We start from the raw sequence: 26,323 nt of genomic DNA, 5'->3' as shown, positions 1-26,323 counted from the left end.
TCTATCTGTGCCATTTCTGCAGCTCATCCCTCTGCATCCTATGATCCTGTGCAAACCACTCCTGCTATTGATTCTCGCCACAATGATTAAAGTCCTCCAGGCAATAACCTGGTGAATCTACTCTGTATTCTTTCCAGTGCAACCACGTCCTTTTAATAGTGTGGTAACCGGACTAATCAGGGCTTTGTCAAGTTCCAACAAAACACCTCAACACCTCTATGCCCTGAACTATGCTAAAAATCTTCTTGCAGATTGGGCTTCATAGATATTTGGAAAATTAATCGAACATGCAGAATTAATGTGCTTCAGTAATTGTTGCAAGAGAACATTTAAGTCAAATTAAATGTTATTTTTATCATTTCTTACAGTGGAAAATGAAAACCACTGTGACTTTGTGAAGCTTCGTGAAATGCTGATTCGTGTAAATATGGAAGATCTAAGAGAGCAGACGCATGCACGCCATTATGAACTGTACAGGCGATGTAAACTGGAGGAAATGGGATTTAAAGACACTGATCCTGACAGCAAACCATTCAGGTACAGAATCAGTATAACCACATTCTTCAGGTTTTATACTTCAATCATGATATCATCCAAAATAATAGCAAGAGATTTGGTTGTCTTTTTTTTTAAAAGAAGATATTGTGGTGTCTCAGATATTTGAAGACAATCCAAAATATTTTGCTAATACACTGTATGTATCTGCTGTATCTATCTAAATCTTTTTAAACTGCATTTCAGAATTCAATTTTATTGTCAGAGTACACACATTACATCACATACATCCTTGAGATTTTTTTTCCTGCAGGCCAAGCAGAATTTCTACTTATCAGTAACTAGACTGTACTCCAGAAATTTATACAAAAATGAAATGTAAACAAACTGCAATAAAGAAAAAAATAGTTATTTAATAATAAATGTGCAAAATAAGAGTCCTTAAGTAGTCTCTGTAGGAGTTTGCCAAGGTCTTCAATACTAAACCTCCGGACATTCCTGAAAAAGTAGAGGCACTGATGTGCTTTCTTCACAATGACATTAGTATGTTCTTTTCAGGAAAGGTCCTCTGAGATGATAATTCCCAGGAATTTAAATTTGTTCATTCAGTTCCCCGTCTGATACCTCAATAATTACTGGATCGTTCCCTTCTGGTTTTCTCTACAATAAACTCTGTGGTTTTGGTGACATTAAGTGCAAATACACCATTCAGCCAAGTTTGAAATGTTATTTAAAAAAAACTGTGCTGTTTATTAAATTTGGTTCTACAGGTTTTCATTTTTACAGTGGATTATACTTTTATTTTAGACATTTTGCACGGCCCATGAGTCTGTGCCACCAAATTAACATCCAATTATCCTACACCCCGGTACATTTCAAATGGTGAGAGGAAACAGGGGCTCCTGGGGAAAACCCATGCAGACACAGGGAGAACATGCAAACTCTTTACAGAGAACATGGGATTCGAACCCTGGTCCCGATCACTGGTGCTGCGCTAACTGTGCTGCCCATTATATTTTAAATTCGAAATATAGGATGAATTGAGCAAAAAAAGCATGTCAGTATCCGTGAAGAATGTGAATGCACATTTGGTGCAGAATTGAGCCTTTTTAATTGCTTATGTTTGTGTTGAAGTCTGCAGGAAACCTATGAGGCAAAGAGAAATGAATTTTTAACTGAACTACAGAAAAAGGAGGAAGAAATGAGACAAATGTTTGTCATGAGGGTAAAAGAGAAAGAGTCTGAGCTGAAGGAGGCTGAGAAAGAGGTACAACTATTTGCTGAATTACATATGACATGAAATTAATCATACAATGTGGAAACAGGCCATTTAGTCCATTGAGTTCTATTTGTGTTAATCCTCTGCTAATCTCATGCTCTTTCCAGAATGTATCAACTCCCCAGATTCTACTATTCACCTACATATTAGGGTCAGTTTACAATGGCCAAATCAATATGCCCTTTGGGTAAGAGAGGAAAGCCAGTAGGGGAGCCAAAAACCCTTGCAGGGACACTAACTCGTGCTACTCGAGAAGGTGTAAACAAGAGTGGCAGGGTGGTGGGAACCGGGGCAGTAAGTTGAGGGTACAGTAGATGTTATGGCAAGAAACTCTGTTAGGATGGACAGAGGATGTGTGGATTGAGGCGTGGTTATTTAAATACAGGGGATATTCTGGGGAAGGCCTGAATTAATACATTGAATTATGATGTTGTGGCCATTACGGAGTCTTGGCTGCAAGAGAGACAGAACTTGATGTTCCTGGGTTTTGATGCTTTAAATGAGATAGAATGAGGTGGAATTGTTAAATTATTAATCAGGGAGAGAGTCACAACTGCACTCAGAGAGGAAGAAATGGAGGCTGATCTGCTGAGGTTGTATGGGAAGAAATCAAAAATAGAAAAGGTGCGATCACTCCGATAAGGCTATACAATGGGCCTCTCAATTGTTATTGGAAATTAGAGGAAAACTTGTATAGACAGATTATGGGAAGGTATAAAAGCAACAGAATTGTCATAGAGGGAGTTTCAAGATAGTTGTGAATGAGGATAATCCTGGATCTTGTGGAAGAGCACTAAATTGACCGAGGGAAAATTACGAAATTGTTGGACAGGAGCTGGAGGTGTGAGAGGGGTGTTAATTGGGAGCAGCTATGTTCAGGTCAGTCCAGACTTGTCAAGGGTGTTGCCTTATGTTCAGCAAATTAAGTCCAGGACCAGGAAAGGAAGTTCAAGGTAAAAATTGCAGTAAAGAGTTTAAACAGGGCTATAGGAAGGCCAAAATAAGCCTTGAAATGTCCTTGACAAGTAAGATTAAAGAGAATCCCAAATCATTTTATACTTAGTTTGAGATTATTCAACTTTTGAGAACCAAGGAGGGAATTTGTGCTTTGGAGTGAGAAGAAGTGGATAAGGTACTAAATGAGTACATTGCAATGTTACTCTCCAAGGCAAAGAGTATGGTGGATAGTGTGAAAAATACTAATGTTTTAGGACATTTTGAGATCAAGAATAGATTATTCTGTTTTCTTCTTGAAGAGCATTATAGTGGATAAATCCACAGGATCTGATGGGGATATATTCCAGGTTGTTAATCATAAATCATCTAGCCACAGAAAAGGTTCTGGAGGACTCGAGAACCTCTCGAATTTTGTTCTTTTGTTTAAGTGGGGATATGGAAATAATCCAGGAAATTATTGACCAATTAATGGTAGGGAAGCTATTGAAGACAATTCTTAGGGATAGGATCCATGAACTTTCAGAAAGTTATGGTCAGATTTGAGATAGTCAGCATGGCTTTGTGCAGGACAGGCATATCATACAAATTTTATTCATTTTTTTTGAGGGGGTGATGAATGTTTGATGAGGGTTGGCTAGTGGTTGTTGTCTTTATGGACATTAGTAAGGTAATGAAGCCCCTCATAGGCTGATAAAGAAGTACAAATGAATGGGATCCACAGTGATGTGTGGTTTGGATTTGGAATTGACTGGCCTAAGAAAGACGGAGTAGTGATGGAAAGGTTTATACTGCCTGGGAGTCTGTGACCAGTGGTATTCTGCAGAGAATGGTGTTGGAATCCTTAATGTTAGTACATGTGTATGTAAAAGGTGGGTGGGTTAGTAAGTTTGCAATGACACAAACATTGTCCACAACTCCATTAATGTAGAAGATTATCAAAAAATACAAAAATATAGAGATGGGCTTCAAATATGGGAGGTGAAATATCAGATGGAGTTTGATCTGGTCAAAAGGTGTGAGGTGTTGCACTTTGAGTGGTCAAATCTATGGGGAACATTCATAGTTGATAGGGCTCTTAAAAACGTTAATATGCAGATGGATCGGTGGGGTGGGGGTATCCATAGGTCCTTGAAAGGGGCTACAGAAGTAGAGGAGGCATACTTTCTTCATTGGTCATTGCATTGAATATAAGAGTAAGAAAGTCACTTAAAGTGCAAAACTTTAATTAGGCCACACTTGGAATATTGTGTCCAATTCTGGTCGCCCAGTTGCAGGAAGGATGTGGAGGCTTAGAAAGGGTGCAGAAAAAGTTTACCAGGATGTTGCCTAGAATTATAGAAAGGATATAGATAAAGTGGAAAGGATGCAGAGAAGATTAGAGAGCATGAGCTATGGGGAGTGGTTGAAAAAACTTGGGTTATTTAATCTGCAGTGTGGGAGGCTGAAGGGAAACTTGATAATGTTTATGAAATTATGTGTGGTATTGATAGGGTAGACAGTCAGAATATTTTTGAAAGGATACTAGAAAACATGCATTTAAGGTGAGGATGGGAAAGGTTAAATAAGATGCACTGACAAGTTTTTTGTTTATGCAGAGTGGTGGGTGTCAGGAGTAATGGTGGAAGCAGGTATGATAGTATATACAGGGAATAGAGAGACATCCACCATGTGCAAAGAGTTTAATTTGGCCATTATGCTTAGCACAGACATAGTCAGCTGAAAAGCCTGTTGTGCTGTACTGTTCTATAAAAATGGAATATTGAGAGGAAAGCCATGTTGTCGGAGTACAAACTCCACAGAGTCAATGCTGGAGGTTGGGATTGTTGGAGCTGTGAAGCAGCACCTCTACCATCTGCAGCTCTGCCATCCTCGTGGTGTTTATGGAGATTCAGTAACATAGACTTGAACCTGTAGGTTTGTCTAAAACATTTTCAACTAAAAACACTGAATTTTTTAAAATTGCAATTTTGATGAAACTTAGCAATACCATTCAATTGAAAGGAGATGGGCTCTTTATGCCACTGAGGATCTGATACAGAGTGAATCTGGCCCCCTCCATCTGGGATATTTGTGCTCCATTTCTAGAATTGAGGTAGCACAGTAGTGGAATGGAAATGTAAGATTACAGGGATCAAATTGTTTCTGACTTCCACATTGCAAAGGGATGTCATGGAAGTTGGGATGGAACTGACCTGCACACAGCAGTTCCCTTTGGAATCACCAGCTCAAAATCAATCTTATAGCCCTTTAGCTGGAAAATCATCTTTTAAAAAAAAATGCATGATCAATCTGGCACAGTTAAGTTTATTGAACATGGGCTCAGAATATTGAAAGCTTATCACATATTGGTCCCATGAGAGAGTGATGGTGGGGTTTGTTCCCTTAAAGGCACAAGTGATTCATTTAAGTTTTGACGTTATATCTGGTTTTTAATGCTGCGGTAGCCTGCACTGCATTTTAACTTTGGTTAGAGTTTTCGCTGAATGAGATTTTGTTTGGATTGCTGGTCAACATCACTTCACATTTAATCTCAGTCCATTTCTTGTTTATGCATTTCTGATAACTGTCTTGTGAATGGTCATTCATTTCGCTGTGAGACAGATTTGCATTTGAACCATGTGATTTAATTATTGTGCACAGCTTCATGAGAAGTTTGATCACCTGAAGAAGACTCATCAGGAGGAGAAGAAGAAACTTGAGGATAAGAAGAAGGATCTGGAGGATGAAATGAATGCTTTCAACAAAAGAAAAGCAGCAACTCAATTGCTTCAATCACAGGCTCAGCAAGCTTCCCAGACAACCAAAAAGGACAAGAAAAAGTATGTAAATTCTCATTGTATTTGTAAACTTGTTTTATGTTTTCCCCTTGCTACAAAGATTGCCTGCACAGATTTTAAAGTTCAAGAGCAAGGCACTGGTGAGGGTGGGGGTCGAAGCAAAGCAAAACTTGCCTATCACATGGTTTGCATCGGTAATGTTTGTTTACTCGTGAGAAAGTTATATTAACCCTTCCCCCCCCAAATAGATGCTGTCTTTTGATTACTCCTTGTTAGATGAGAATAGGCCAGATCTCCTAAAAATTGTCCCTGTCTGGATTAACTTCCTTGAAGTTGCTATGCAAAAATAAAGTTAATTTCTAACTGATAAATATCCAACATCTTAACAGGAGCTGGAGAGATAGTGAACTTATTGCAAATATTGAGTTGTGTGCTGTTTCCTTCTAAAAAAGGTTTGGGTCATTCTAAAGAACTGAGAATTAAGTTTGAGTAATTTGCTGTAAAGTAAATGGTGGAATTAATTTTTACTCCATATGTTGAGATGTCTGAAAGGTAACAATTGCTGGTCTTATGACACTGCATGATTTTATTTACGATTATGAGGGGGATAGATAGAGTTGATGTGGATAGGATTTTTCCTTTGAAGGTAGGAGAAATTGAAACAAGAGGTCATGAGGGCAAAAGTTTAGAAGTAACATGAGGGGGAACTTCTTTACTCAGAGAGTGGTGGCTGTGTGGAATGAGCTTCCGGGAGAAGTAGTGGCAGCAGGGTCCATTTTGTTATTTAAGGAAAAATTGAATAGGTATATGGATAGGAGGGGAACAGAGTTATGGGCAAGGTGCAGGTAGGCGGGACTAGAGAGTACTTAGTTTGGTGCAGACTAGAAGGGCCAAAATAGCCTGTTACTGTGTTGTAAATATATTATATATATATATATATATATATATATATATATATATATATATACTCTGTGATATTTGTTCTCAAAATTCTTTTTATAAACTTAGATCACCAGAAGATTATCCAAGTGATTCTGGGACATAAGCCTGGTGAAATTGACTTGGAGTGGTTTTTCTCAATATGTTAGCGTTTGAGTCTCCAGATACAAGGCCAGAACTTCTGTTTGAATTCCTACAAAACAAGGCTCTTTGGTTTTTTTTGGTGTGATAGTACAAATTCATTCAAAGCAAATTAGCAACCTGCTTGCAACTTTCAAATTCTCTTGTAAAATAGACTACTGAAATACACAGTTGAATAAAAGTGGATCCTGATCATTCTGTGCTGCAGCTTGTGTTCTCTGCCCATGCTGTTGAAACAATCATGCTTGTTTGGGCATGAAGTATCATAGAAATAGACTTCCAGGTCTCACTAACCTGTCATGCACTGAGGCAAAATGCTTTAGCTCATAGATCCCATCTAATGATCTTTTGTGGATCACTTTTGCCAAAAGGCCTTTGCAAGTGACATTTAAAAATAGTTTGAAAGGATTTAAGTAATGCAAAGATTCTCCAAGAAATTACAGGCTACCAGTCAGCCCAGTAATCAACCCCATAATTTATACCATTTATAAGTGTGAAAATGTAGTTCAGTGAATAATGGAAAGATTGGAGAGAGCAACAACTACTGAGGTAGTGCAAAATTACTGGATCATCAAAATGATTGTCCAATCCTGAAATTTGCAATGGATTTACTGAGAGTACCATTGAATTTGTGTAGTATTTTAATTCATTAACTTCTATGTTGGCTTAATTATACAATTATTTTATTAGTTTTTAGTGTTACAAACCATGTGCAGTGAGCAGCAATAGACAATGAACCAGACAGTGTTTAATTTTAAAACACTAATTTTATTTCTAACTCTTAAACTATAGTCTTATCTTTTAAACTATCCTTAACACTAAATCTATCCCCAACTATGTGCAGGTGTTCTAGTGGGTGTGTCAGTGTCCGTGTCCAGGCCGAAATCTAGAAAGTAACTTCAAAATTCAGTCTTTTAAATTCAATATTGAAGCGTAGCCCTTTGAAATTTGATGCCCTATGTGGAACTGATGGGAAGACTGGGGTTGTGGCTGCGATAGACTCACAAATTCTTCTTGCATTGCCTTTGAAGAAATGTCCATCCACATGAGCTGTGGTCCTTACACTCCTCGTCTTTTTGTAGACAGGACTCGAACTAAGCGGTGGCACAGTGATTCACAGTGCATGCTTTGCTCTTAATTCCACAAAAATGGCTGGCCACAAGAGCTGCTTTGCAAAAGCTATTTCCTCTCCAGCCGTCAGCATGGTTCTCCCTTGTAAAATCACAATGTCTTCCAAATGTATTGAATTCTGGAACAGTCTATGACAAACCTTCCTTTAGTTCTTCCAATCGCTGAGCTGTGACTTGTGTTGTGCTTGGTGCTTGTGTGAATTGTTAAATGTTAACTGTGACCATTCAGTCCTTCCTCTCTGAACTATCCTTTACAGTGATATCCCATTTTACTAAAATGGTAACTCATGATATTAGTTTAATTTTTATTTTCTTCTCCTACTCTAAATGGGATAAATGTTCAAATTTGGTAGCTGAATGAAAGCCACAAGGGGATACACACAATGACCAATTTGCCTTTTTTAATTGTATTGGCCTGAACCAATGTAGCCAATGTGTAGAATTCTTGGGGGCCTGGGATGAACATCATTCTGTAGGTTTGTAACACCGGTGCTGCAGAAATGCTGTTTTATTATTTACAGGAGTAGCCTTGGTTGTCTTGCCATTTGAACTTGCTTTTCACAAACCTGTTATTGGAATGTTTCTATATCTCTGAGGGGCCACTGGATATGTGCAGTCCCCAAGTATGGCACTGGGTGTTGCAAAGCCAAGTATGTGATCATTCAATTCATTAGTTCTCTTCAATTATAAGGTTTCATCCAATGTAGAACTGAAACATATATGGATATCAGAGAAGGTCTAGATTGGAGATGCCGTTCCATTACATGTCATGTTGCTCCATTTTTGGAAGAGGACTAGAACAAATGAATACGTGTATATTTTGTTGTGTTTCTTATCAAAATAGGTGAAGAACAGAGATGATTAACATCAACTGCATTGGTTATAATGTTATTGTCAGAATTAAGGTGAGCACACTTGTGACATTTCACTATTATGAAAACAGGAAGCTGATCCACAACTTCCTCTTTTTATATTTCTGCAGTGTTTGGTTTTAATTTATCAAGTGGTTGGTTCAGATTCCACATTTGCTGCTTTAGCTTTCTTGTCCTGAGGTCCCATTGTAGTGTACTGCATTGTCAGGTGAGTCAATGAGCAGAGAAGTGCTGTCAAGTGGATAGAGAAGATCCCTGGTATTACTCATAGTCAAACACGGAAGCTTTCTCCAGTTGTCTGTTCATTGCTCAACATTCACCAAAATGTCAATTATCTAATAGATATCACATTGTTATTTCTGCGAGCTTGCATTCCACCAGTGGCTGTGAAATTGGTTAAAAATACAGATTTGTATCAATATGGTTCTGATATGTTAACATGTTTAAGACAATTGTTTTATTGCACAATTAGTAACAAGAACGGTAGGATGCTCTGGAAGCTTAGATCACATGGGAATCAAGGGTAAGACAGCAGAATGGATAGAAAATTAACCGTGGTAGAAAGTAGAGGAGGATGGTGAAAGGTTGATTTTCATACTAGAAGTCTGTGACAAGTGGTGTGCCCATAGGGTTCGGTGCTGGACCCATGGTTATTTGTCATCCGTGTCATTAATTTAGATTAAGGTACATGGCATGATTAGCAAGTTTGCATATGACACTAAAGTGTGTGGCATTGTAGATAGTGAAGATAGTTGCCAAAGATTGCAGCAGGATCTTGATTGGTTGGGAAGAGGAATGGTTAATGGTGCTTAATACTAAGATTTGTGAGATGTTGCATTTTAGAAAATCTAATGTGGATAGAAGCTATAGAATGAATGGTAGGGATCTGGGCAGTGTTGTAGAGCAGAGAGATCGAACAGTACAGGTACATAGTATCACAGGTAGATAGGGTGGTCAAAAAGGCTTTTAGCACATTGGAATTCATCATTCAGAATTCTAATTCAGACATTGGGAAGTCATGTTGCAGTTGCACAAGTTGTGGGTGAGGCCCAATTTGGAGTATTGTGTTCAGTTTTTGTCACCATGCTACAAGTTGTCAAGTTGAAGATGGTGCAAGGAGCAACTCTTGTCAGCACCATAGATTTCCAAGGGGCCTGAGCTATAGAGGGAGATTGAGCAGGCTAGGAGGGCTTAAGAATGAGGGGTGATCTCATAGAAATGTACAACACCATGAGAGGAATAGATCAGGTGAACCCAGACTCTTTTGCCCAGAGTAAGGGAGTCAGTAACCAGAGTACATAGGTTTAAGGTTAATAAAACCTGAGGGGTAATTTTATTTTTTGCACAAGGGATGCTGGATGTATGGAATGGCCTGCCGAAGGACGTGGTTGAGGCAGGTACTGCTGGAAATAATTGGACAGATACAAGGATAGGATAAGTTTAAAGGGATGTGGGCCAATGTAGACAGGTGGGTGGGGCATTTTGGTCAGTATGGGCAAGATGGGCCGAAGGACCTGTTTTCACGCCGCATGACTATAACAAACACTTTGCAATATTCTACTGTTCCAGGCAGCTTCAAGTGTTTGTGGTTGTGGACACCACAGCCAATACATTAGCTTGAAGCAGAGTCTGCTCAATTAATCCAGGAAAGAAATTATTTTCAAGAGAAAACAAAATAATTCACTTACTCCCTGGTAAGAGCACATCTTCTCAGTTTTTGAGTTCAGCACACTTCTAAATCAGTCCAAAGTTCTCTCCATCTTATTCTTTTATGCAGATCATCAAATAATTCCTGTCATGTGACTAGTTTTTAGAACAATAGAACATTATAGCATGGAATCGGGCCCCTTTGGATCTTCTAATCTGTGCTGAACCATTTTTCCACTGATCTGCACCGTCCATACTACCTGTGCAAATTCTTCCTAAATGTTAAAATTGAGCCCACATTCACCACTTCAGTTGGCAGCTCATTCCATTCTCTCTCAGAAGTCCCTCTAAACCTTTCCCCTTTCACTCTTAACCAGTGCCCTCTGGTTTGTATTTCATCTACCCTCAGTGGGAAGAGCCTACTTACATTTACTCTGTCTATCCCCCCCCTCGTAATTTTAAATCTTTCCTCATTTTTCTACGCTCCAGGGAATAAAGTCCTAACCTGTTAAACCTTCCCTGTGACTCAGTTCCTGAAGACTAGGAAATATCCTAGTAAATTTTCACTGCACTCTATCTAACTTATTGATATTTTTTCTGTAGTTAGGTGACCAAAACTACGCACAGTTCCCTCAAGGTGTAAGGGAATATATTGTCAAGCCCTGGGATTCATCAACCCTTGCATTAAGACAGCAAGCACGTCCTCCTCTTTCTTCTGTCCTATCACATTTTAAAAAATCACAAGCTTTAATTCAGCTTTTTAATTCATTAGCCATTGCTACACTCATAGTTTTTCACAGTGTTAGTTCCAAGGATCACAAAGTGAAATGTCTAACATCTATTATAAAACATTATTCTAAAACCTTTACCAATTTTTTATCTTCCTCATTGTACTGCAGAAGTACTTTGGGATAGTAGATTCAAGTATTTGTTTTTAATTCTTTAGGATGAATGCAATCATGGTGAAGTGTTAACTTTGGCAAATACTTTCTGGTTATATTAAAACTAACACTGAGTGATAATGATGTCCAAGGCAATGGAAATTTAGTTTATGGATTATCCTCATTCCAGCTGTGATGAAGGCCCAGAAATGAATGCAAGACTACACATGGAAGACTAGTCATAGTGCTCCGCACTTGAAACATAAATTTCTTTATCTCAAGGAGCCTAAAATGTAAATATCAAAGTTCTTTTGGGGAAAAAAATATAGTTGTCCAATATCTTTCAGTGTGATTTGTGCACACAGACATCTGAAATCTTTTCACTGTGCCACAACTTGTAGTTCCTCACCTTAGGAAGCAGAGATTTGATAGCCAGACATGCAATTTTGATTAAATGGAAAGACAGTACTCTACCTACACATACACAATGGTTAAGTGATAATTCTTGTTTAAGTTTAGAAAAAATTAGCTATGCTATTAAAGAGTCAAATATTAACTTCCAAAAGACATGGGGCCCATCATAATCTAAAGAATTAGGGTTGTTCTGAAGCTTTGGGGCAGTGCTGCCTATCTCCAGGTTGTTGTCACTTGATTCCTACATGTCAGCTTTTAACCTTGCTTAGTCATAGGGGTTTTGAATTATAACGCTTTTTGGTTTTTTTCCCCCTCTTCTTTTGAATCTTATGATGCAACATAGAACTGTACTGTTCAATTGTGCATAATGTAAACATCAATAAAAATATTTTTAAAAGAAAAGAAAGCAGAGTGAAAACATCTATTTCACCACACTTAAACTCTCATTTATCACGATCTTCCCTGCTCTTTCGCTTCACTTAGTAAAATTCATGCTCCCACTACTTGCAGAGCCTCTCATACTTGTGATACCTCCTCCTCTAGGTTTCCTGATGCGTAACTACTCCATCATCCAAATATGAAAACAGTTGAGCTCTCAGATTGAATACATGGGGATCAACTTGTGTTACAGCAATTTCAGGTTATTGATCTTATATCCACACTCCCGAGTAAAACCCATCATAAAGCTAACTATAATTCTGCAAACCCTTTGAGGGTTTAGCAAATGCCTCCTTTATCTTAAGATGACACCCAAGGTTATTGCAGTACATGTTAAAAACTAATAAGAGTAAAGAGATTTGTCAGACTTTTTATGGAGTTGTAATGGTTTGAGATCTCTTTGTATTTATTCAAGTGTTTAATTGTCCTGACCTAGAAATGGAAAGTACTAATGCAAATTAGGGCTAGAAGGAAGACTTGAAAGAGGTCAGCATTTAAAAAAAAACTAGCATTGGACTGGGTAAGATTACAAGATGAAAGTGCAACAGTTACAAAATTAACTATTAGTTTAGTAATACAAAAGAGTCTTAATCCAGCTACAGCGATCAAGATTCTAGTGGCTTTGAAACCTGAAAGAAGTTAACTTGCAAAAGTGCTTCCATTTCATTTCTTGATTGATATTCAACTCGCAATGATATTATTTAAGCAGTGTTTCCTGTAAGAGAGAATAAATATCTAAGGGGATGTTTGGGAGTTTAATCTTTTAGCTGCTTAATGTATAAGTGCCTTTGTGATCATTATACATTCAAAACACCCAAATTCTTTAAAATAATTTCTCTCTTCAGTATTCTAATGCCCGTGTTAAATTTGATGTCTTTTGATGGACGTTGAAAAGAATTAGTTCAGTATATCTGTTTTGTCTCCCAACAAAAATGGTCTTCTCCATTCTACTTCTCTACCCTGTTTTTAAATTACCATAATTTGAACTTCTGATGAATATTATCAAAAATCTCTTGTGACTGTTGTTTTACTATATGTGTTAACAGAAGACAAGTCATTGTGATTATTTTGTTAGGGTGACATATTCCATGTGTGTTTGATCTTCCTTTTCTGCAGACTTTTGAAGTTTGCAGACAGTAGTTGTTATATTTGGACTTGTTTTGAATTGATATAGAAATAAGGTTGTCAAATTAATGTTTTGCAAGTTACTGGAGTTGAGGCTTATTTCTAGTATGAATTGCTTATCTTTACAGAATCAAATTGGTTTTAATGCAGTATTAAAAAATTATTATTCAACACAAATTAGATGACAAGAAAAACTTGAGAGAGGTTGAAAAATATTTGTGAGAGAGTGGGCAGATGACATCTAAGTATGAATTTCCAAACTTTATTAGTTAAGTGATAGTGAAGAACATTAATCGAAATAGAAAGATTATGTGGCAGAGTTTTGCATATCCCATGTTCTTGCCATGCTGATAATTTTGTGGAAAGAAGAATGCACATGTACAGCTGCAGTTTGTGGTAATATATTTGCTGTGTTTGGAGGTTTTTTTATAAATACTTTGTTTTTGGATGATGGCAGTGTTGATAGTAATATTGAAACTTTTAAAATGGTGAAACAAAATGTTTGTGATATACCTTATATATTAGTGTAAAAGTCAAACCCCCCCCTCCCTATTTTTGACCCAAAAATCCTGTATTTTCCATTTACCATGTAAAAGGCGACCTCCCCCTACCCATTTTTAGCCCTGATCGCCCAACCATTCAAGCTTTCAACAGCAAACCCTCGCCTTGGTTGCCCACCCACCAGAGCTCCTGACGCCCCAGCTACAGATCCTCCCCTCAGCCGCCCAGCAATCTGAGCTCCCTACGCCCCATATGCAGACTTACCACTCAGTCCCGGCCACCCGAGCTCCTAATGCCTTGAACAAAGCAAGTATTTACAGCAGTCAAAGGTATTATCTGTGTAAAAGTTGATTTCCACCCCCCTCAAATTTGATCCAAAAAAATTGGTTCCCAAAACTCGACTATTACACGAGTATATATGGTAGTGTAAAATATCCCCATCATGAATTTTTTTAAAAAAATGAAGATTATTAAACATTGAAATGTTGCTCATAACTGCCAGCAGCACATTTTGAAATTATTCGAGAAAAACTTTAGGGTTTACTAGTATGAAACCTGGAATATATTGTTGAGGGGCAGCATGGTTGGCGTATTGGTTGGTGCAACGCTGTTACAGCACCAGTGACTAGGGTTCGAATCCCATGCTGTCTGTAAAGAGTTTGTACATTCTCCCTGTGTCTGTGTGGGTTTCCTCCGAGGGGCTCTAATTTCTTCCCACCCTTCAAAAAAATAGTACTGGTGTTGCTGGTTAATTGAGTAGCTCATGGGCCAAAAGGGCTTGTTACCATGCTGTATGTTTAAATAATGTTGAAATTTTTTAGGTGTTATTGCTTTTTGCCAAGATTTATAGCTAGTGACATTAAGACAGAATGAATAATAATTTGTGTGCTTACCATTCTTAAGGCATTCTTTGTTTATTCAGTAACACAATGCAATGTTTCATAGAGTTCACACCAGAGGTCTGTGATGGAGAAAATGGTATTTTGTATCATGAGTATGGTGGAGTAAGAATGCATGAAGAATGGTATGCTGGAACCGTGGGTGATTCTCTAGCTATGTATGTTTAACAGGTTCAACAATGAAGTATTATCTTTTTGTGACTTAAACAGTCACACTTGTTTTTTTAGTTATTTCACTATTTGCCTTTTACTTCATTATTAGCATTAATGATTGAGAATTATATGTTAAAATTATATGTCTTGCACCGCATTCAAGTAGCAGAATTTTTGAGTGTGATCTGTTGCATGTTCCCATTTGTCTACACCTTAGAACATCTCCATATAGATTAGTTTGCAGTGTACACTTGAATCTTTTAACTTGCTCACTTTATGCCATATGGTGCATAAAATTGGTTTTGGATCACTTGTAGGAATAATACGATGAGACTTGAAAGCACAATGTTGCTTCATCTGTCTTGGAATTGAAAAACAGATTGCTGAGATTTATTTTTTAAAATCATGCTTAAAATGCTCAGTTATTTTGCAAAATGTCTATCTTGCTCTCAGTTTCTGGAGTCTTCAAATTCATTTGCCCTACTTGACACTCCCTTTTGATCTAGACATTCACGTTTGCCCTTTTAGAATGTCAGCTCTGCCAATTCTCAGATAATAGGAAGCAGTTTTAAAAGGTTAAACTGATCAATATTCTTGAAGAATTTTAATATTTCATTTATATACCTTCTCTGTCCTTTTATATGAAGTATTTACAGTTTCTTATTGCCAGGTACCAGGCTAGTATTTCTTGCACTTTTAATGCTGAAATATCCTTACTATAATATGGTAAGCAGAACTGTACACTGTTTGCTGGAACTGCTCTATCTACCATGATACCATCGACACTAATTTTCACATTCCTAGAATGTTTGTGTTCCATTACATGGAATGCCACCCTGGATTCATTCATCTCTCTCATTGATATTTGAAAGTAATTTTTATTCTCATCTCAGCCTCCCAGTTCATCTTGAACCCTTTGTACCTCATCACTCTGCCCTTGATTGGCCACAGCCCACACCTCCCCACCGTGTGGTGCCATTAACAAATTCTGACAATTCTGTCTATGTAATCACTTGTGAATCATTGATGTTTAACGTAACTAGCGGAGATCCCAACACCAACCCTGGATAAGCCATGATAATTACAATTTGCAGCACATTTGTTCTTTGATTTTGATGGAACAAGCTTCTGAGTCAGTTCATTAACCTTTCAATCTTTCTTTCTTTTTCTTTCTTCTTTTGGCTTGGCTTCGCGGACGAAGATTTATGGAGGGGGTAAAAAGTCCACGTCAGCTGCAGGCTCGTTTGTGGCTGACCAGTCCGATGCGGGACAGGCAGACACGATTGCAGCGGTTGCAAGGGAAAATTGGTTGGTTGGGGTTGGGTGTTGGGTTTTTCCTCCTTTGCCTTTTGTCAGTGAGGTGGGCTCTGCGGTCTTCTTCAAAGGAGGCTGCTGCCCGCCAAACTGTGAGGCGCCAAGATGCACGGTTTGAGGCGTTATCAGCCCACTGGCGGTGGTCAATGTGGCAGGCACCAAGAGATTTCTTTAGGCAGTCCTTGTACCTTTTCTTTGGTGCACCTCTGTCACGGTGGCCAGTGGAGAGCTCGCCATATAATACGATCTTGGGAAGGCGATGGTCCTCCATTCTGGAGACGTGACCCATCCAGCGCGGCTGGATCTTCAGCAGCGTGGACTCGATGCTGTCGACCTCTGCCATCTCGAGTACCTCGACGTTAGGGGTGTGAGCGCTCCAATGGATGTTGAGGATGGAGCGGAGACAACGCTGGTGGAAGCGTTCTAGGAGCCGTAGGTGGTGCCGGTAGAGGACCCATGATTCGGAGCCGAACAGGAGTGTGGGTATGACAACGGCTCTGTATACGCTTATCTTTGTGAGGTTTTTCAGTTGGTTGTTTTTCCAGACTCTTTTGTGTAGTCTTCCAAAGGCGCTATTTGCCTTGGCGAGTCTGTTGTCTATCTCATTGTCGATCCTTGCATCTGATGAAATGGTGCAGCCGAGATAGGTAAACTGGTTGACCGTTTTGAGTTTTGTGTGCCCGATGGAGATGTGGGGGGGCTGGTAGTCATGGTGGGGAGCTGGCTGATGGAGGACCTCAGTTTTCTTCAGGCTGACTTCCAGGCCAAACATTTTGGCAGTTTCCGCAAAGCAGGACGTCAAGCGCTGAAGAGCTGGCTCTGAATGGGCAACTAAAGCGGCATCATCTGCAAAGAGTAGTTCACGGACAAGTTTCTCTTGTGTCTTGGTGTGAGCTTGCAGGCGCCTCAGATTGAAGAGACTGCCATCCGTGCTAACCTTTCAATAATGCCATGCATTTCCACCTTGTGCGCTGACTTCGCATGTGACATTCATTCCAAAACTTTTCTGTGGTCTTGATCAATAATCATCAAGAAATCCTCTCAGTTCACAAGTTTCACCACCCCTAATAGTTTGAGGAGTTCTGATAATAATGCCATTCTCCTTGTGAGGCAGCTTTAAAGCTCCCCTCCAACCCCCCCCTGCTCTTGAGTTGCTTGATTTTTATTTCCATTGTACTCTTCCTCTGAAGAACTATCTTCCCACATCAGAGAGCAGATACACTTCAGGACAAATCATTTGCCTATTTGAAAAATACACACACGCGGACATACACGCATGGATGCACACACAAATGCATGCGCATGCCTGCCCCCCACCCCCCCCCCCCATGTAACAAACATCAATTTCCTTTTGTTTTGTTTTTAAGTGTGTCTGTCTGTCCAACTTGAGACTAAATTCTCTTGCATTGTCTTGTAACTGCTCCATTTGTACTTGTTATTGTCCTTACTTTTCTCCTGATTTCCTAATTGATCAACTACACTTAAAGCAGATGAAGTTTAAAATCCTTTCATAATCCTGTTGTCCTTTGGGACCATTTGGTGGTTTTGGGTTTCCAAAGTAACTAAAAAGCAATCTTTAAGGTCTTGAAAATAGTAATTTATAATTTGGAATGGGAACAAATTGTAGATAATTTGTGTCAACTTAATTTTCATTTGACCAATCATGTTCCTTGTTATAACCAACAATTCTAGACTACTGAAATTATTTTAAAATGTACTTCGTTATAGTTGCTTGACTGATTATTTTTTTGTTGCTTCCACTCTGTTGCCTGATAAAATCAGCTCACTCGAACGATAAATAAAAACATTGAGGATGCTGGAGAGCGACTGATGGAGTAAGTCACAACCTACAGAGCTCCTGAGAATTTATTAATAAAGCATTATTTAACAGTAATTCAGACAGTGGCCTACCATTGGTTCATAGTTAGCAACACTTTGAAATAATGGGGATGGATTTTGAAGTCTTGCAATGCCTAACAGGAAGGCTAAAAGTCGAGACAGCATGTAGCAGCCCCAGAGACCTACCCAGCAGACTGAACCATCAGCTTCTCCTGTCTCCCCGGGCAGCTCACTCTCAGACCAGGAAGAAGAGGTAACTGATTTCCAGTGGCAAAATCTAGCAATGCTGACAGAACTTAGTAAATCTCCATTAAAATGGAGATAAGAATATATATTGAAAAAAAACTGGCTGCCCTTAAGTCAGTGCTACAGACTAAAAATGCAATTTGTGGCCGAAAAAGTATCCACAGACACAAAACTGGGAAAAATTTAAAATACTATTGAGTTACTGTTAAAGAAATTTCAATGTCGGGGTGTACGAATGATATCTGCTCAATGCAAAAGAAAATTTAAATTCTCATTGCCAATATGATAAAGCTGGAAAGAGATGTGAGGATTTGGAAGTGAGGTCCCGGAGAAATAACATGAGGATTATGGGGGTTCTCGAAGAACCGCCAGCATGAGTACAAATGCAGTATCAGCTTTATTAGAAGAGGCATTCGGGACTGAATAAAGAGCCATGGTGGACCGAGCACACGGAACCTTACAGCCAAAACCAGGGCCAGGGGACTGGGCATGGGCTCTAGTGGCCAGACTTTACTATTACTGTGATTGCGTGGATGTTCTACTCAGAGGTAGAGAACACCGTGAAGTAAAACAGAAGGGGATGACTATCTCAGTTTGCCTAGATATTACTGTGAAAGTGCCCTGAGCCTGGGTGGTGTTCAACAACATTAGACGGGAACTGTGTACCCTGGAGAGGGTACGATACAGGTTAATCTACCCAGCCTGACTATGGGTCACTTATGGCGACAGGTGAAGGATTTACTCTTGGCTGAAGAAGCAGGAGTATATATTGATGCTGAAAAACAACTGATTAAAGTGTGAGTGCAATGGGGTGTTGCCACTTGTTGGGCATTCTTATCTTCATCTGTAGTTACCAAACTTGTTAAGATTGTTAAGGAGGAATTCCAAGACTTGTATAATACAGAATTACTACTCTTAAATTTATATGCAGATTTATTGGGCTGACCGGAGTACCTTGCATGTGCCTGTAAATGTAATTCAAAATTCATGGGAGGATGGTTATGTTTCTTTTCTATATAACCATATTACAGTTTATGGCATGGAAACAGGCCAATCTTGGCCCTTCAAGTCCACACCGGTTCACTCAAACAACTCTGCTAGATCCCCCCCCCACCTATTCTCCGCCCATAACCCTCCAACACCCTCTTATCCATTTATATATCCAGCCTCCTCTTAAATGAAAGAATTGACTCTGCCTCAACTATTTCCTCCGGAAGATTATTCCATTCAGCCACCACTCTCTGAGTGAAGAAGCATCCTCTAATGTTTCTCCTAAAATTTTGCCCCCTTACTCTCAACTTGTGTCCTCTTGTTTCAACCTCCCCTGCTCTCAGGGGAAAGAATCTACTTGCTTCTAGTCTATCTATTCCTTTCATAATTTTAAATACCTCTATCAAATCCCCTCTCAACCATCTACATTCCAGTGAATAAAGTCCTAACCTCTTCAATCTTTCTCTGTACTCTAGGTATTTTAAGCCAGGCAACATCCTTGTAAATCTTCTCTCCACCTTATCTATATCCTTCCTATAATTTGGAGACCAGAACTGAACACAATACTCTAAACCTGTCCTTACCAATGTCTTAAACAGTCGCAGCATCACTTCCCAGCTCCTATACTCTATGTTATGATTTATGAAGGCTAACATACCAAATGCCTTCTTAACCACCCTGTCATCATGGGAATCCACCTTCAAGGAATGCTGCACCAAAACTTCAAGATCTTTGTTTATGTGCATTCCCCAGTGTCCTCCCCTTTACTACATATGTCCTATTTTGATTATTTTTACCAAAATGAAGCACCTCACACTTCTCTACATTAAATTCCATCTGCCATCCTTCAGCCCAACTCTTCAGACAAACCAAATCCCTCTGTAATCCCTGAAAACCTTCCTTACTATCCACCACTCCCCCTATTTTTGTGTTGTCTGCGTATTTACTTACTCAGTTAACCACCCCATCATCCAAATCGTTAATATAAATTATGAACAACAGGGGACCTAGCACCAATCCTTGAGGTACTCCGCTCATCATAGGCTTCCAACCTGACAGACATTTGTCCACCATGACCTTCTGCTGTCTCTCCTCCAGCCACCTCTGAACCCATCTTACTATTTCTCTATTAATCCCTAGTGACTGAACCTTCCTTACTAATCTTTCATATGGAACCTTATCAAAAGCTTTACTAAAATACAGATAGACTACAACTGCCCTACCTTCATCCACCTTTCTTGTCACTTCTTCTAAAATTCAACAAGGTTCATCAAACATGACTTCCCCTTCACACACCCATGCTGGGTGCTCCTGATCAATCCCTGCTTATCTAGATATTTATACACACTATCTCTGAGAATACCCTCCATAACTTTCCCTACCACCAAAGTCAAGCTTACAGGCCTATAATTACTTGGCCGACAACTCGTGCCTTTTTTAAAACAACGGAACTACATTAGCAACCCTCCAATCCCGCAGCCCCACACCCTTCTCCAGTGATCGTTGAAAAATCACTGACAGTGCCTCTGCTATTTGCTCCCTGATCTCCCTTAACGTCCTGGGGAAAATCCCATCAGGACCAGGAGACTTATCCTACTAACCCTAGCAGCTCAAAAACCCTCTCTTTACTAATCCCTATCTTTTCTATAACTAAGCTATTTGCCTCACTTATCTCACATATTCCAATGTCCTTTTCCTTCGTGAACACAGATGAGAAAAAAATCATTTAATATCTCTCCCATCTGATAAGGTTCCTCACACAGTTCACTGCTCTCATTTTCCAGCGGTCCTATTCTATCCTTAACCCTCCTTTTACTATTCACATATCTGTAAAAACCCTTAGGATTCACTTTGACCTTATCAGCTATTGACAACTCATCCTTCTTTTTGCCTTTCTAATTTCCTTTTTTCTGCAATCTATGTAATAATCATACATCTTACCCATTTTTTGCTTAAATTTAGTAAATGCTCCCCTCTTATCCCAAACCAACTTCCTAATTTTTCCAGAAAAGCTTTTGGCCTTGCCTTTCGATCTGACTGGCACGTAAAGATCCTGTACTCTCAATACTTCTTTAAATATCCTCAAAATCTCTTCTACATCCTTTCCAGAAAAAAAATCAGCCCAAATAATTTTCTGCAAATCCCTTCTCATTTCTTCAAATCTAGCCTTCCCCCACTCGAAGACCTTCAACCTCTTTCTATATTTAAGTTAAAGCTAATGACCCATGATCACTGGATCGAAAATTCTCACCATTGCACACTTCTGTCACCTGCCCTATTCCATTCCCTAACAAGATAATTCTCTGAGTCCTTGACGTTTAGGGGCAATGATGTTTGGACCACATGAATGTAAAGTGTTGTCCCCATGGCTTAGTCTTAGAGTGTAGAAGTATGTGGGCGTGTATGCAGAAATGTTTGGGAGGGGGTTAGGGGAGAACACTTGGCACATTCTCAATTAGGGCTGTATAGCCCACAAAATCTAAATGTATAATCCAATGAATCAGAGGAGTCCTGTTGAGAGGACATCTGTCATTTGGAATATCAGAGGAATGGGAAGCTCTATCAAAAGATCAAATATTTTCTCCCATCTGAATTGTTTAAAATCTGCTATAGTATTTTTGCAGGAGACTCACCTTTACATTACCATGGATAAGGCAGGGTTTTCATTTCAATTTCAACTCTAAATCACGAGGGGTAGCTGATAAATAAAAATTTTGTACCATCTAATGTGATAGCAGACAAGGGTAGTAGATATGTCATCATGCAGGTAAGCTGCAGAAACAGGTGCATGTCTGCACCCAACTTCGATGGCATCTCATTTGCTAATATGCTATTAAGAAGGCTTCCCTCATTAGGTACCCACATGATAATTTGGGGGGGGTGGGGGAATTTAAATGATGTTATGGAGACGGATCTAATCCTGCAGCATTTCCCGATTCACCATGGCCAGATTGTTTTCTGACTTGATGTTACAGGCAGGGTTGTTTGGTTGTTTGACCCTTGGAGATTTCACAATCCCTCAACCAAAAAATTATCATTCTTTTTCAAAGTTCACAATTCATATTACTACCCAATCATCCCATTAACCCACTGTGCTGGAGACTTAATTCTCTTCTGGCAGACGAAAAACATATCAGACGATCAGTGATTTCCTCTCACAATCAAAAAGAGTCAATCTCCTATTCTCTACTCTGGGGGTCACTTAAGTATTATTTGAGGAGGGGGGTTAAATAATTTATTTCATACTCAACTTCATTAAATACTGCCAGGATCAATGAACTAACATCCACTATTAATGAAATGGATCAATGCTAACACAGTTTGTTCATCCCCAGAATTATACAAGCAGCATCTTGATTTACAAGCAGAATTTGATCTTGTATCAGCTACACAGGTGGTTATTAATACAAACTTGGGGCACACGTTATGAGCATAATGAAAAGGCAAACTGACTATTGGCAGGCCTCAGGCTGCATCAAGACTGATATCCCAAATGAAATGACAAAAATCAATGCTCCCTTTAAATCCTCCTTCTTGTCACTCTACAAATTCAAATACACTTCTGACAACACCAAAATGAACCAGTTTCTTAACAATCTAACAACTCCGGTCATTGGCCTAAGGAACTGGATGCCTCACTCACTTTGGATTAGATTACAAAGTCGATTAAAATACTGCAGGCTCATGGAGATCGAGGCTCCAATGGAGTTATTAAAAATTTAATGATAAACTAGCTCCATTATTATCAGTGTTCAATGAAGCACTGGAACAAGGAGTTTTACCAACTACTTTAACCCAAACATCAATAATTTTCCTCCTGAAGAAGGATAAGGATCCTATGTCATGTGTTTCCTGAACACTGTTAACTTTGCTTAATGCCGATGTCAAAGTGTTAGCCAAGTCATAGCATCTCAGCCAGAAGGATTGATCATATCTGAAGTGCAGAACAGTTTCATAAAACAGCTCACTTGTCGCTTAACATTCATACAACCTTATTTCCTCGAAACACTTGACAAAATCTCACGAAGTTATAATTTTGCTAGATGCTGAAAAAGCCTTTGATAGGGTAGAGTGGAAGTATCCTTTTGCAGTATTAAAAACAGTTTATCTCCTGGATTCACCTTCTATACACTGCACCACAAGCATTGGTTTACACAAACAGTACTCAGTCTATTTTGTGTTGGAACGTGGTACCTGATAAGGGTGTCGCCTACCTCCTCTTATTTTTGCTATTGCAATCAAACCATTATCCATCATCATACAGTCTTCTCCCACCTTTAAAGGCATTATCCAAAATGGACTTGAAAAGAGAGTTTTAGTATACACTGATGACTTGCTGCTGTTTGTAACAGACCCGCAGTGAAACATTACCTCCATTCTAAGCATTTTGGAGGAATTTGGCTCTTTTTCAGGTAATTAATTGAATCTTCAAAGAGTGAATGTTAGCCCGGCAACAGAACAGCTCTGCAACTTCACCAATCAGACTTGCCTTTTCAGTTTAGTTGATCAGGTTTCAATTACCTAGGTGTAAACATCATAAGCACATTCTCCAATCTCCTAATTTAAAAAAACCTTGCTTCTCTTACTGACCAGGTGAAATCAGATTTTCAGAGATGGAGCAATTTGCCCCTGTCACTAATGGGCAGAATAAATGTAGTCAAAATGAATATGTCACAAAGATTCCTTGTTTCAAACCATTCCCTTATTTCTTCCAAAATATTTTTCACCTCGCTAGATAAAATTTCCTCCTTCATTTGGAATTCTCCAAGGGTCCAAAAAGAATTATTGAAAAACTGTAAGGTTAGTGGAGGATTTGCTCTTCCCAATTTCCTATTTAACTACTGGACAGCACATTTCTTTGGCTTGACTTCACGGACGAAGATTTATGGAGGGGTATGTCCACGTCTGCTGCAGGCCGTTGGTGACTGACAAGTCCGATGCGGGACAGGCAGGTACGGTTGCAGCGGTTGCAAGGGAAACTTGGTTGGTTGGGATTGGGTGTTGGGTTTTTCCTCCTTTGTCTTTTGTCAGTGAGGTGGGCTTTGCGGTCTTCTTCAAAGGAGGTTGCTGCCCGCCGAACTGTGAGGCGCCAAGATGCGCGGTTTGAGGCGATATCAGCCCACTGGCGGTGATCAATATGGCAGGCACCAAGAGATTTCTTTAAGCAGTCCTTGTACCTCTTCTTTGGTGCACCTCTGTCTCGGTGGCCAGTGGAGAGCTCGCCATATAACACAGTCTTGGGAAGGTGATGGTCCTCCATTCTGGAGACGTGACCCACCCGGCGCAGTTTGGTCTTCAGCAGCATGGATTCGATGCTTGCAGACTCTGCCATCTCGAGTACTTTGATGTTGGTGATGAAGTCATTCGAATGAATGTTGAGGATAGAGTGGAGACCGCGCTGATGGAAGCGTTCTAGGAGCCGTAGGTGATGCCGGTAGAGGACCCATGATTCAGAGCCGAACAGGAATGTGGGTATGACAACGGCTCTGTACACGCTGATCTTTGTGTGTTTCTTCAGGTGGTTGTTTTTCCAGACTCTTTTGTGTAGTCTTCCAAAGGCGCTATTTGCCTTGACGAGTCTGTTGTCTATCTCTTTCTCGATCCTTGCATCAGATGAAATGGTGCAGCCGAGGTAGGTAAACTGGTTGACCGTTTTGAGTTCAGTGTGCCCGATGGAGATGTGGGGGGGCTGGAGTTCATGGTGGGGAGCTGGACCTCAGTTTTCTTCAGGCTGACTACCAGCCAAACATTTTGGCAGTTTCCGCAAAACAGGACGTCATGCGCTGGAGAGCTGGCTCTGAATGGGCAACTAAAGTGGCATCGTCTGCAAAGAGTAGTTCACGGACAAGTTGCTGTTGTGTCTTGGTGTGAGCTTGCAGGCGCCTCAGATTGAAGAGACTGCCATCTGTGCGGTACTGGATGTTAACAGCGTCTTCATTCTTGAGGTCTTTCATGGCTTGTTTCAGCATCATGCTGAAGAAGATGGTAAAGAGGGTTGGTGCGAGGACGCAGCCTTGCTTCACGCCGTTGTCAATGGAGAAGGGTTCGGAGAGCTCATTGCTGTATCTGACCCGACCTTGTTGGTTTTCGTGCAGTTGGATAACCATGTTGAGGAACTTGGGGGGGCATCCGAGGCGCTCTAGTATTTGCCAAAACCCTTTCCTGCTCACGGTGTCAAAGGCCTTGGTGAGGCCAACAAAGGTGATGTAGAGTCCTTTGTTTTGTTCTCTGCACTTTTCTTGGAGCTGTCTGAGGGCAAAGACCATGTCAGTAGTTCCTCTGTTTGCGCGAAAGCCACACTGTGATTCTGGTAGGACATTTTTGGCGACACGAGGTATTAGTTTATTAAGGAGAATCCTTAATACATAAGTTAAATTACTGGGTGCATTCCCCAGACCTCCCCTGGTGTAAACTATAAGAGTTATTTTGTAAATCAGCATCTTTAGCCACCATGGTCTATTCATTGCTCACAAAACCCTCTAACCACACCAATGGTGTTCAGAGTTGGTAAAAATTTGATTAGATGCCACTTTAAGTGGGCAATGGCATGAGTTCAGGATTCCTTAAATAATAATCACTAGCCGCTTTCAGGTGCATTCTCCTGCAAGAATGCGCCTGCAGAAGCGGATGCAGACTTGTGGAATGGTCATTCAGGTGGCTGCCCTGAAAGTGCTGCGCTGTCCACCTGAAAGGGACAAGCTGTAATCCCTGGCCGGCCGCCCCTGCCCCGAAGTTCCCCGCCAGCTGCTCTGGCCCCGACATCCCTTCTTGGGGGGCAGGGGAAGCGGGGAGGGGGGCTGAGCCGCTTTCAGGCAGCTACATTCTGGTGCCTAGGGTGAACTTCAGTGCTCCGGCAATTATCCCTTTCGGAGGAGGGTTAGAGAGTGCACCTCGGAGGCACCTCCTGCTCTTTGGTGGCCTACCGACAGCCGCATTGGGGTAGAATATGCGGCTTTACATCGGGGTATTCTGGCCACCTGAAAGAGCCTACTTATTTGCACCTTCAGTTACTAGCCGCTTTCAGGTGGCCAGAATACCCGAATGTAAAGACACCTAAAATACCCCAATACGGCTGTCGAGAGGCCACCTGAAAACGAAAAACCAGTCCCCGAAGAGCACTTATTCAACCCACCTTGGGGAGGTATATTCTCTGCTTCCGAGCGCTCCCCCTAGGCACCTGCAAGTAACAAGGCAAAGCAGCTAGCAGCTTTCAGGTGCCTAGCAGGGTGGGCTGATGAAAGTCAGCCGGCGACCCAACTCCCTGCTGCCGACAGCCCCCTCCCTAC

General features: G+C 40.2%; 1 protein-coding gene across 8 annotated transcripts in view; it reads left to right on the top strand.

Moving 5' to 3' along the window:
• LOC138757713 (septin-11) overlaps positions 1–26,323 on the top strand; it is a 116,895-nt gene that overhangs the window by 80,439 nt on the left and 10,133 nt on the right. For 2 of the 8 annotated variants that reach the window (XM_069925460.1, XM_069925457.1), the window contains exons 7-9: positions 369–537; positions 1,630–1,762; positions 5,372–5,550. In XM_069925460.1, coding sequence (XP_069781561.1) covers positions 369–537; positions 1,630–1,762; positions 5,372–5,550 — 481 coding nt within the window. Of the gene's footprint in view, positions 1–368; positions 538–1,629; positions 1,763–5,371; positions 5,551–6,516; positions 6,760–8,562; positions 8,582–17,744; positions 17,798–26,323 lie in introns of those variants that run through there. The other 6 variants (XM_069925459.1, XM_069925461.1, XM_069925456.1 and 3 more) reach the window with 6 other exon arrangements.

Source organism: Narcine bancroftii, chromosome 3 (genome assembly GCF_036971445.1).
Source record: "Narcine bancroftii isolate sNarBan1 chromosome 3, sNarBan1.hap1, whole genome shotgun sequence".
NCBI classification, from domain to species: Eukaryota; Metazoa; Chordata; class Chondrichthyes; order Torpediniformes; family Narcinidae; genus Narcine; species Narcine bancroftii.
The sequence above is the reverse complement of the archived record's forward strand: the minus strand, read 5'-3'. Positions and strand labels throughout refer to the sequence as shown.